The 12,242-nt window shown below is 36.9% G+C and overlaps 2 protein-coding genes and 2 long non-coding RNA genes across 5 annotated transcripts; 1 reads left to right on the plus strand and 3 right to left on the minus strand.

The window, feature by feature from the left end:
- Positions 1-2,977: 2,977 nt before the first annotated feature.
- LOC137741179 (secreted RxLR effector protein 161-like) lies at positions 2,978-3,361 on the plus strand. The gene has a single exon (XM_068481004.1). The coding sequence runs from the start codon at positions 2,978-2,980 to the stop codon at positions 3,359-3,361; it is 384 nt and encodes a 127-aa protein (XP_068337105.1).
- A 1,118-nt stretch (positions 3,362-4,479) lies between these two features.
- Positions 4,480-5,569, minus strand: LOC137730956 (ribonuclease S-7-like). Its single transcript, XM_068469979.1, has 2 exons — positions 5,318-5,569; positions 4,480-5,114 (listed from the first exon to the last, which is right to left on the minus strand). Exons 1-2 carry the CDS (start codon positions 5,567-5,569, stop codon positions 4,626-4,628), a joined length of 741 nt encoding a protein of 246 aa, XP_068326080.1. The 3' UTR covers positions 4,480-4,625.
- A 2,014-nt stretch (positions 5,570-7,583) lies between these two features.
- On the minus strand, positions 7,584-9,579 carry LOC137718162 (uncharacterized). Of its 2 annotated transcripts, XR_011065852.1 has the most exons (4): positions 9,322-9,579; positions 9,102-9,237; positions 8,387-8,520; positions 7,584-8,292 (listed from the first exon to the last, which is right to left on the minus strand). It is a non-coding gene; the product is annotated as an uncharacterized lncRNA (long non-coding RNA). The 2 variants fall into 2 exon arrangements; XR_011065851.1 differs by having other exon boundaries at positions 7,584-8,520.
- An 11-nt stretch (positions 9,580-9,590) lies between these two features.
- On the minus strand, positions 9,591-10,265 carry LOC137718169 (uncharacterized). Its single transcript, XR_011065853.1, has 3 exons — positions 9,941-10,265; positions 9,762-9,829; positions 9,591-9,647 (listed from the first exon to the last, which is right to left on the minus strand). It is a non-coding gene; the product is annotated as an uncharacterized lncRNA (long non-coding RNA).
- Between the last annotated feature and the right edge of the window lie 1,977 nt (positions 10,266-12,242).

Raw genomic sequence — 12,242 nt, forward strand, 5'->3', positions numbered from 1 at the left:
AATGAATTAATATCTATATGTGTGGGTGAGGAAGTGAGGATTAAGAAGGAAAGGGTTGAAAAGGAGAAGGGTGAGTCGGTGAATTTTGTTCAGGGTTATGCAAAGAATGCCAATAACTACAATTCGGATACTGTCAAAAGGAATTCTGCCAGAAACATTCCTCCCTCTAAAAAGACCTTCAAGGTTAATAACTCATCAATTTGTAAGTGTTATTTTTGTAAAAAGACAGGTGATATGAAGAGAAACTGTCCTAAATACAAGTCATAGCTTGTCAAACAAGAGGCAAAGAAAGGTAAAAATAAAATTTCAAATGTTTTTGCTTGTTTTAAGTCAAATTTGATTGATATACCTAGCAATGCTTGGTGGCTCCAGTTCTTCTATTCACGTTACTAATTCATTGCAAGACTTCATAACAAAGAGAACACTAAATAAGGATGAAGTCAAGGTTTCAGTTGGCAATGGAAGAACAGTTGAAGTCAAGACACTAGGGACTGTTAGATTAAAATTAGATTTTGGTTTTTGCTTGGAGCTAGAAAATGTTGTCTATGTACCTTCCATGAGAAGGAATTGGTTTCCGTTTCTAAGTTAATACTATTGGGATTTTATTTTACTTTAAATAATATTGGCTTCAATGTTTTTTTTTATAAATCTTCTCGTATGGGCACTAGATTTCTATGTGATGGGATGTTTAAATTCAAAACCAATTTGATTGAAAGTATCTTTAATGTTGGAAAAGAAGTCAAAAATTCGAAAAATTCTTCAAATCTTTGGCGTAGGAGACTCGGCCACATATCAAAATGAAGAGTGGAACTTTTGGTTAAAAATGACATCTTGCCTCCATTGAATTTCAATGATTTTGATTTTTGCATTGAATGTGTTAAGGGGAATTTGGTTAATAAACGTAAAGAGGGTTCAACTAGGAGTAAGCAACTCCTAGAAATAATACATATAGACATTTGTGGTCCATTTCCTACATAAACAATTGAAGAAAATAAATATTTTATTACTTTCCTTGACGATTATTCTAGAGATTGCTACATATATTTGATCCCAGATAAATCAAAAGCCTTGGAAATGCTTAAAATTTATAAAACTGAAGTTGAAAATCAATTGGAAAAGAAAATTAAAATCATAAGGTCTAATAGAGATGGAGAATATTATGGTAGATATACACAAAATGGCAGGCATCCAGGACCATTTGCCTTGTTTTTACAAGACAATGGAATAGTGGCTCAATACACCAACCCGAGCAAAATGGGGTGACAGAGAGAAGGAATAGAACCCTAATGGATATGGTAAGAAGCATGATTTGTAGGGTTTTCTTGCCTAAATATTTATGGGGAGATGCAGTAAAAACTGCAAATTATTTGTTGAATATAGTTCCTTCAAAAGCAGTAGAAAACACTCCATTTGAATTATGGACCGGAAAGAGACCGAGCTTGAATCATTTTCACGTATGGAGATGTAAAGCAGAAGCCAAATTTTACAACCCCAGTAGTATTAAACTTGATCCCAAGACAATTAGTTGTTGCTTCATTGGTTATGCCGAGAGATCAAAAGGGTTTAAATTCGACCCTTCTAGCAATCAAGGTCCTAAATTGTTGAGACAGAGAAAACAATATTTATGGAGCACAGTCTAGCCGATGAGTCTGGAACAAATGATAATGATTTTGTGTTTGAAGATGAAATAGACACTAGCACGACTATAGAACATGCAAAGATTTCTTCTCTCAAGGCATCAATAGTGGCAACTGAATTTCCAAGGTACATGCATGATGACACAGAGGCAATTGAATTTCCAAGGCACATGCATAATGATACAAATGAAGTTGAAGGGAACGTGAATTCTGAGCAAGGAAATAAATTGGGAGCCAAATCACCGATTGATAATGATGTCAATATGAACCATGTCAATGAGCTTATGGACACCGAAGCATTACACATGCAAACACAGCAAGGGCGAGAGGGTGGCATAGTTGAAAATCAACCAATGGTCCTGAGGAAATCAACTAGGTTAAGGAGATTAACCGCCTTAGAAAATTTTGTGTACATGACTGAAGCAGCAGCCAACAACATTGATTTGTCAGAATTCGATGATCCCAAAACTTTTAAAGAAGTAGTATCAAGTATAAATGCTACCAATGGATAGAGCAATGGAAAGTGAACTGGGATCAATGAAAAATAACAAAGTCTAGGAGCTTGTAGAGAAAAAAGAAAACATGAAGCCAATAGGCTGCAAATAGGTATTCAAGACCAAAAGAGATTCGAAGGGAAACATAGAGAGGCACAAAGCGAGACTTGTAGCAAAAGGGCTTACTCAAAGAAGGGGAGTGGATTATAAAGAGACCTTCAGTCCTTTTTAAACAAAAGATGCATTTAGAGTTATTATGGACATCTTTGCACATTTAGATCCAGTCTTGCAGCAAATGGACGTCAAGACGGCATTCTTAAATGGTGACTTTGAAGAATGCATCTACATGAAGTAACCAGAGGGATTCATAGAAGAATGAAATCAAAACTCAGTTTGTAGATTGAAAAACCCAATATATGTTTAAAACAAGCATCAAGACAATGGTATCTCAAGCTTCATAGAGTTGTTAAAGAGAATGGCTTTGTTGAGAATCCTTCTGATAACTGCAGATACTTGAGGATCAGTGGGAGTAGCTTCATAATATTGGTCCTTTATGTGGATGACATACAACTTGCAACGAACACAGGTAGCTTATTGGAAGAAACCAAGAAATTGCTGCAAGAAAACTTTGAAATGAAAGACCTTGGAGAAGCTTCGTATGTTCTTGGTATTGAAATTAAAAGAGATAGGAATAATGGATTGCTGGGGTTATCATAAAAGGGTTACATGGACAAGGTTTTAAAAAGATTTAACATGGCTTCTTGTGGCATTATTGAAATGCCAATTTCAATGGATAACAAATAAAGCAAAGAGCAGTGTCCCAAGAGTGAGTTGAAAAGATGAAACATGGAAGACAAACCATGTACCTCTCTTGTTGAAAGCTTGATGTATGCACAAGTGTGCACAAGACTTGATATCAGTGTTCTTGGGAGGTTTCAATCTGACACAGGGGAGGCTCACTGGAATGGAGCCAAGAGGGTATTGAGGTACCTTCAAAGAACCAAGGAACATATACTTATTTACAGGAAAACTGATAAGCTTGTGTTAGAAGAGTATAGTGATTCATATTTTGCTGGATGTCCAGATGACCTTAATTCTACTTCGGGTTATATTTTCACTATGGCATGTGGTGCAGGTTCGTGGAGAAGTGTGAAGCAGGCAACAGTGGCTCTACCATGGTGGCTGAATATCTATCATGTTGTGAAACTGTCAATCAAGCTATATGGTTGAAAATTTTCATTGCAGGACTTAGTGTAGTGGATTCTATTTCGAGACCAATTCAAATTTATTGCGATAACAATGCAGCTATTTTCTTCAGCAAGAACAACAAAAATCATCCGCAACAAGTAATTTAGATATCAAATATTTGATTGATCGAGAGAAAGTGACGGCAAGTTTGGTGAAGATTGATTACTTAGAGACCGGTTCTATGGTTGCAGATCCTTCAAACAAAGCAGTTCCAGTTGTGGTTTTCAAGAAGCATTTTGCGAAGATGGGTCTGTTAACTAGTTTTCATTATGTTAATTAGTGGGAGCAAGTAAATCCTGGAACGTGTTTTGTTATCAGTTACTAGTTCATATGATTGGTATTTATGAATAAGTATTAATAAAGTTTTCTTCATTGATAAGGTTTCCACACTAACGAAGTCTTAAAAGTTGTGTGGTTGTTTCGAAGTTTTCCCTTTAGATGCACAGCTTTAGTTATGACAGTACATGTATATTTTATTATGCATAATGGTTTTGACAATATTATGATTGGTCAGTAGGACAAACAACCAAGAGTTTCAATATGAAACATTAAGATAAATTGATCTATCGATTCTTAAGGGGACCAAGTGCAGGATGTGAGAAACTATACATCTAGAGACACATTTTACACAAAATCTTGTGGGAGTTCAATGTGTTCGTCAGTTTTGTGAATGTCATTATGGGGATTTTGTTCGACGAATTGAACAGGTTACCCCTTAGTTCTTCATGAATACTAATTAATTACCCGAACTTGTATCCGTGATTCAAGTTGGTGCTGATCTCGTGAATCAAGTGTTAGCTCTAATGGGATAATGTAAGTTCTAATGAGAGCTGAACACTTGATCATCTTTAGTTTGGAGACGTGAGGATATAAGATATTGGAATTAACTAAGGTTGTAAGCTGATAAGGAATTTGTATATTCAGCTAAAACAGTCACGATAGTGTTGAAACACTTATAATGGATGTGAATGATAGATTATTGATTAGGTTATTGATTAGGATTGTATAATTGGAAGAGTCCTTATCAATCATCATCGTATGTAGTATAAAACAAGGGGTCCCTGCGCTCTCTCAATCACTCAAAATAAATAATACTCAAATCCCATTCATTGAGCGATTGCATCCAGTTGAGGAGAGCTGCAGAAGATCCCTAGTTTCCAAGAGATGTCTTCTTCAGTTTAATGGTTACTTTTGGTACTGTGATTATTGTATTCCTCTTACTTTATTTATATTGATCTTACAGTTGTTACCATAGCTTTATGTGGGCTATACTTGGTACAGTTTCCGGGAGTTTGTCGTCAAACTTGCAACTGGTTGTTTCGCCTGGATCACAGTCAATTCTGTTATTGCCAGATTCATCATAGCAGAGGGCGACTTGGGCCAAATATATTAATTTCTTGCTCTGCTTCTGCATTTGTTGATAGCATCTGATATTGACGGAATGTCCGCCAGTTTCGGACTCAATGGCCTTTGTTATCTGATCGATGGAGTACAATTTGTATAACGACATCTTTGGCTGAAGTGGTTGGGGTACAATATTAGCCTTCTGCAGGATTTGAGCTATATCAAAATCATGGTACGTCGCTAGGGTCTTCCGGAAGTACTCGGTCTTCGGGAACACGTTGTCGGAGCACTTTCCGTGCTTATCATACTCTCTTTGCCAGAATTCGACATGGTCCCCTTTTCTCCAATCCCACCACGAACTGAGTAGCTCCTTTTTCAGTGCATCATCCATCTACATATATTATTTAATTAAAACATAAGAAGAAAACTAGTTAAGAATACACGTACATACACGGAAACACACGTACATATACGGTACACATGTAGGGAGATATATAATGATACATATATACACATATACATATATACATACATACACATACGTAGGGACACACATGAATATTAACTATTGAGAGTTAATTTGTGAATAATTACCCCATTCACATTAAAGGCATCCCCCATGCAGGTAAGGGATGAAGAGGATGATTTATTCGCAGGCCAGAGACCATGAATAGTGAACTGAAGATGAGATGGTTGCATGATGTGGCATTTATTCACCCCCCCTATAGCTTGGCATTCAGCAGCTGGCCAGAACTGAACATGCATAAAGTATTGGAATGGTGTGTAAGCGGATGAAACTGTGACAAACAAGAAGAAAAATATGACTTGCACTAACTTTGACTCCATTTCTATTTCTACCTGATGTTTTGAAGACGAAGTTGCATGTATTTATAGTACCTATGGGGTGGAGGTGGAGGTGGAGGTGGTGAAGGGGTTAAAAGGAAACGATTGAAACAGATGCGAAATTGCGAAAAACTTAATTAAGTAACATTCCTACTCCCACTACAAATGAAAATCAATACAAGTCTGCAATTCAGTATATAACTTGTTACATATCACTATCAAGTTTTCAATTTATAGGCAAAAGAAACTGCATGCATGTGTGGACATGCTGTGAGAAATTTGTATCCAACACAGATTATTGTTTTGTTTCCATTTCAAGAATTCACCAACAAATTACACATATACATTTTCAAGTACTCCATCACGACCATTACACATGCCACCTTCCCCATCTAAAGAATAAGTTAATTTCTAATCAAGCCAAGGTTGCTCACGAGAGGAACCTTCATTCGACCTGAATGTCATGAATATCAATCAATAAGAAACCCACTTAGTTTTATGGCTTTTCTTCCCTTTATGGTAAATATGGAATTAAATTGAAAAATTCTTAATTATATACAAATCATTTACCTATGATATTGATGTTTCAAACACTATCTTTTCTTCCTTTTTTTTTTTCCTTTTTTTTTTTTTTTTTTTTTTTTTTTGGTTGAATTGTAGAGGCTATTTCTATGAAAAATATTTACTTAACTTCTTCATTTAATTACCTATAAGATAGCTAGGTAGCCATCGATCTATCTTCAATGAAGATACCAAGACAATTATATACCTAAAGCAAAGATATAAACACGATTTTGAGTTATCACCATAACAAGTTCTAAAACATGTAGAAGCAAAAAGAATATATACTACATGTAGTTAAGGTTCTCACCATGCCAAATTTCAATACAAATGATTCCTCCATATATGGTACAATAACAAAAACAACAAACTCAAAATTCAAAATTCAAACCAAACAATACAAAACCAAAATAATATGTACAATAATGACAAATAAAATATGAAAAAAAATGGTATTAATATTGCGTGGTTTACATGCGTTGCTCACAAAATGGGAAAAATAGATGTAAAAAAAATGAATGACTCAACCTAAAAATTAGCTTACTCATCAATCTAAATATGGAAAGTAAATTGGGGGTAGCAATGTAGTCAATGGGTTTAAATTGAAGAAATAAAATTTAGAAAAAAATGTTTATCGTTTTTAAATCCTAGGCCTAGGCTAATCTTATAATAGTATACTTTAAATAGTATCCTTAATAATAATGGTAGAGGAAGGGTGTAACCGTGTAATAAGATAATCTTACATTCTTAATAGAAAGTAGGGTTGGCAGATAAGATGCATAAATACTTTTTACCAAATTTAAAATAAGAAATATAGATACAATGAATGCATATCTCAATACACTAAAATGGATATTATTCATATCTATTCCATATGGAATGCAAATATTCTACATTAATTTCTCAAATAACGTATCTTCACAGTATGATTTGAGCTACCACATTCGCCATGTGGGTATCACGTGACGGAATAAAATGAACTTGGGCTAAAATCAAATAACACGACACCCACAAACAAATAATGAATTATATTGAGCCGACCTAGCTGTAAGGTTATTGGGTCGAATAACACGTCTCACACTTGGTCGTATCCATCCAACCTAAGACGACATTCCATTAGAGTTGAATGGATACGCTATTATAGTATGTGATCATCATATGGACCAGACTTGTAACACTTGTGAATAATAGGATAATACTTGTGATTAAGGCAGCTGATATTAATGATTTAAATCCTAGGCTAAATCTTATGATGGTGTAATTTAATTAATATCCATAATACTAATGGTTTAGGATGGGTGTAACTGTGTAATAAGACCATCTTAATTTTGTAATAGAAAGAGTGGCAGATAAGATGCATGCATACCTTCACCAAAATAGAACAAGAAATAGACTACGTATGCATATCTGATAACACTAAAATGGACATGATCGTAAACATTCTACCTTCCCCGAATAACGTATAATTACAGTATAATTCAAACTAAATTCAAAGCCTAATCTACATTCGCCACGTGAACATGACGTGACGGAATAAAATGAACTTAGGCTCAAATCAAATAACATAAGAGGCCCACAAACAAATAATGAATGTTATTGAGTTGGCCCAAATTTTGAGGTTGTAGGTTCGAACAATGCAACTCTCACACCTATCATTCTATAAAATTAAGGCGTTTTATAAGGTGCGGACTTTGCGGACCTTGCATTAGAAACAAATCCCTCCCAGTTGCTTTGCACCCACTCGCAGTCATAGAGCAGAGCAGAACAGAATGTCGGCCGGCGCGGCCTCCATCGATTCCTTCTCCTGCGGGGGTCTCTTTCATCTCTGATAATTTCTGCAACAATTAATTAAATCTTTACTTACTAATCTAAATCAGTTTCTATGATGATGATGATGATATATATATACACACACACGCACATCAGCATGTATATAATTGAACCTTGCTTCCGAAAATTAATCAAAGTTTCGATCTATCAGTTTCCTGTATATGATTTGCCCCTAGGATGACATCGTTGCTAAAGTTGATCGGGAGGTTTTCCAATAACTAGCTCCAGAGAGGCTGCGACGCCGACACGGGGGCCGAAAAATCTACAGAGAAAGAACAGGAAGGAGGAGGATCCGGAGGCTCCGGTGGAACCGGCTCCGTAGAGGATCTTCTTCCCTAAGATATAAATCATTAAATCACTTGCTTTAATCACATATGTTGTTTACCCTCAATAGAAAGTTAGATAAAAGACTTAAAATCATTGACTAACATTTGAATTTCACTACCGTTTCCTTTGCATGTTCCTATTTGTTCCATACCATTGTCCTTTTTTGTCACATTTGTCTCAAAGGGTAATATCATGGTAGGGTGAACAAGGGCATCAATAAGACCTTCCCAGGCAACCTGCAAAATTGGAGTACATAACAATCTTAGCTTAAGACATGGAATCTGAAAGTCTGGATATTCCGAGACTAGATTAAGTTTTAACGCTGACAAGGATTAGGGACTTGGATCTAGCTTCCAAGGAGCATAACATAAATGAAATCATTAAGAAAAACACATCATCTATTCTTTGGAATTATACTTACTTGTTAAGCAATTTGAACTTGTGAGTCATGATCTGAAAATGTCTGCTCAGGAACTTGTGAGTCATGATCTGAAAATATCCCCATGCTTGAATAGTTTGAACGTTCAAGCCACTGGTTAGCATGTGGTGCATCCCAGTAAGCAACCTTGGCTTCAAATCTTTGACAACTGCCTGTTTATGGAAGAAAATGAAGAAAAAGGAAATGTACATGTCAATATAAATTACAGAATAACCAGCAAGACAGGATCATGGAAAGCCACCTCATGGTTCTATGTGAGACCCGTGAAGCCAATGGAAGGGATGCTATATAATCATATGGTTAATTTTTCCATGACACGGCATGAGCTACCCATACTAGAAGTCATATTTCAAGAAAATGACATGAGCAAGTGAGTACCTAGGAAAGATTTAGCAGGGGGGGTAATATTGTAGACCTAGGGTTCAATAAACACCTCTCTGACATATCCCTCTCCCTCTTATCAGAGCTAAGGAGTCTTCTATATACTGAAGGAGCCCATATATGCGATAACAGCCTGTCACAATAACATAAGGCATATTCAGAAGAATTAGTATGAAAACAACACTATTTAAAACGCATGATACTTGCGATGTATTACCTGAATAGCCTCAAAAGTAGTCGACAAAGAACTGATAGGATTGTCAATGGCATGAACAATTGCAAGCAAAAGAGAATGGAAAGGGGCAGCTAAAAGTGGTGTTCTCAATTGTTGGATAGATATGCACCACACCCCTAAATTGCAAACAGACTGCAGTTATGAAATCAGCAGGTTACTATTCGGACACACGAAAAAACAAAAACTAAAAACACAAAAAGATCATCGCTTGTAGTAATAAATTCCCGTCAATATAAAGAAATAACCTTCATTTTTTGTGGTTGTAATGAGCTTTGCCAGTGAATCTAAAACAAATTTGACATCATCCGCTGCGAAACAAAGAAATTGGTGACAGAAATTTGGTTATCAGTTTAAGCTCAGCTGCATAAAAAGTTCAAAATTTTAATTTCAAACGAATCAGAATTTTGAGTGGCTACATGTACCTGCGATTTCGGCGACGATGGACGGATGATATATCATGAAGCCCAAGCATTCCAATGCCTGAGTTGCACTGCACATTTTTTAAATAAAAAAGAAAAATCCAAGACGTATTCAGTTAAACCACACCATTAAAATAAATGAAAAACCCAGAAAAATGAGATTTCGAATCGGAAGAACTCACATTTCTTCGTCATTGTTCCGAACATCGGCGACGGTCGGACGGATGAGGCTCCGGCAGCCCCGCGCAAGCATTTGAATTGAATCGTGGCAGTCGGAGGATTGCTGCTGGAGGTGTAAGAGGGTGGAGTAGGCGAATGACTTGTTTGCTTTGGTGGCGGCTGAAGAAATCAGATCCCTGATTTCTTCGAGCTGGTCTGAAAATCCGGAAATCGTTGCGGTGGGGGAGAGGAAGCAGCAGTGACCAGACTACCGGTAGCATGTGAGGTGAAACCCTAATATCGCACTGGATTTTTGGAATTGGGAGTCTTTTCGCGCCATAGCACGGAAAAGGGTGACGGGTTTAGCAACCTGGGGCCTGTTGGGCTTTAGGCCTAAATAAATGGTAAGAAATACTTAAAATGTTTTTAGAACTAAAAAATATTCCTTTAAAAGCGTTTTTAATCACTAGTACTTGTTAAACGAGTCCTAAGTCCCATGTATTTCTGTGAGAGGATTTTTTGAAGTTCCACGACTTTTGGAAGGATTTATACGAAAGAGTTTGTGATAAGGTTTCAGGTTTGCTTGTAGCACACGTAAACGATAGTTGAGTTTGTAATAAGTTCAATTTCTTCATTATGCGTGAATTTCTCCATATATATATATATATATATATATATTTGTGTGTGTGTGTGTGTGCATATTACGTACTTATGTGTGTATTATAGTTATGTAGGTGAGACATTTGTACTAAAACTTATGTACTAATGTATTCGTACCTCAATTTTATGTACATATACATTTGTCGCAATACTTTGTACCCATGAGTTTTTTTCATATAAATTTTTTATGTATCGTTGTTGACTCTTTTTAATTATAAGAATTTAAATTTTGGATAAATTTTTATCTATTAGTGTGATTGGAGCATAAAAATATACATGACTTAAGAATAGGTTTATAAATGTTATAACACTTAAATATGGTAAGTTTTAATAATAAATACTTGAATTAGATTTAGAAAACGATTCAAGTTAAAATATAAAAATATCTTATTTAAGTCATAAAATCTAAAAACTCCATTTTTTTCAAAACTAGTAAAGGAAAAAGTGACGATGAAACATCGCCAACAACAATTGGAGTCATGGCCCTCAAAAACGTGCGCCCGTCGAAACGTCTCTTCCTCATTAATAAATTAAAACCGCCGCCGCATGCAATCGTGCGTCCCAAATCCCTAAAAATCTCGATCCTATCTTTGAAGATTCCCAAGATATCCGAAATGATTGGTCATTTCCCGGTTAATTTTCCCTCAAATTCAAAATCCTAGCGCCTCCGAATACCAAACGTTTGATCTTCCCTCTGAAATGCCTATAAATACCCAGATTTCTTTCATTTGCATCCCATGCCTTCAAAAACTTTGAAATCTCTCTTGCCATTCCTGCTTGCTCCAACCACAAAACCTCAAGCTCATCTCTTATAAACCCCCTTTTTAGCCTACGCAAACCTTTGACTCCATACCAATGGCCTCCTTCATCTTAAAGCTTTCTGACGAGTGCAACAAATGCAAAGATTTCATCGACCGGAAAGCTATCAAAACGCTACGCTTCGAAAACGACCTAGCCACCAACCACCAAATTCTGGGCCCACTATTCAAAGATGCAGTGCTATCGTGCATCACCAACCTCCTCAAGGAACAGTGCCTAACACCCGTGCTACAAGGGTTTGACTGGTCGAAATGGTGTTTGGCACGGCCCCAAGGAGCTTGGCCCTCGACCACTACAGCTTGGGTCGTCTGGGTCGATCGAATGGGAACATTCTTCGACAAAGAATGGGACGCTCTCGGCATTCATGACGCCATCAAGCTCTCGACCATAGAGATCACCATGGATAAAGAGCTGTTCATGGCGGCCCTGAGTTTATGGTGTTCGGCTACCAACACCATGATCTTTCCTTTCGGCCCTATCAGCCCCACCGTCCTTGATATCTCAGTTATCCTTGGGACTTCCCCATCTAGTCTCCCAATAGATGCTGCCCTTGCTGGGTGCCCGTCGAACCTCGACCTAAAAGCGCTGTTCGACAAACGGGCCGTCGAGACACTCAACCGAGGAGATCGAGAGCCTTCGAAAGAAGAGGTTCAAAAGCTACACAAGAACTTCTTCAACTACAACACTCTCATTCTCCACTTCACCGGCCGAGGCGAGGAGAGCCTTAGGAAAGGAGAACATAAAGCCTTCCTATTCTACTGGTACAACAAATTCATCTGTTGTACCCCTTGGGTCAAATTTCATGTCTTGTGGAACAAGTATGGCCATATAAGCGGAGTCACTCGG

The sequence above is a fragment of the Pyrus communis genome, chromosome 1 (genome assembly GCF_963583255.1).
Source record: "Pyrus communis chromosome 1, drPyrComm1.1, whole genome shotgun sequence".
NCBI lineage: Eukaryota > Viridiplantae > Streptophyta > Magnoliopsida > Rosales > Rosaceae > Pyrus > Pyrus communis.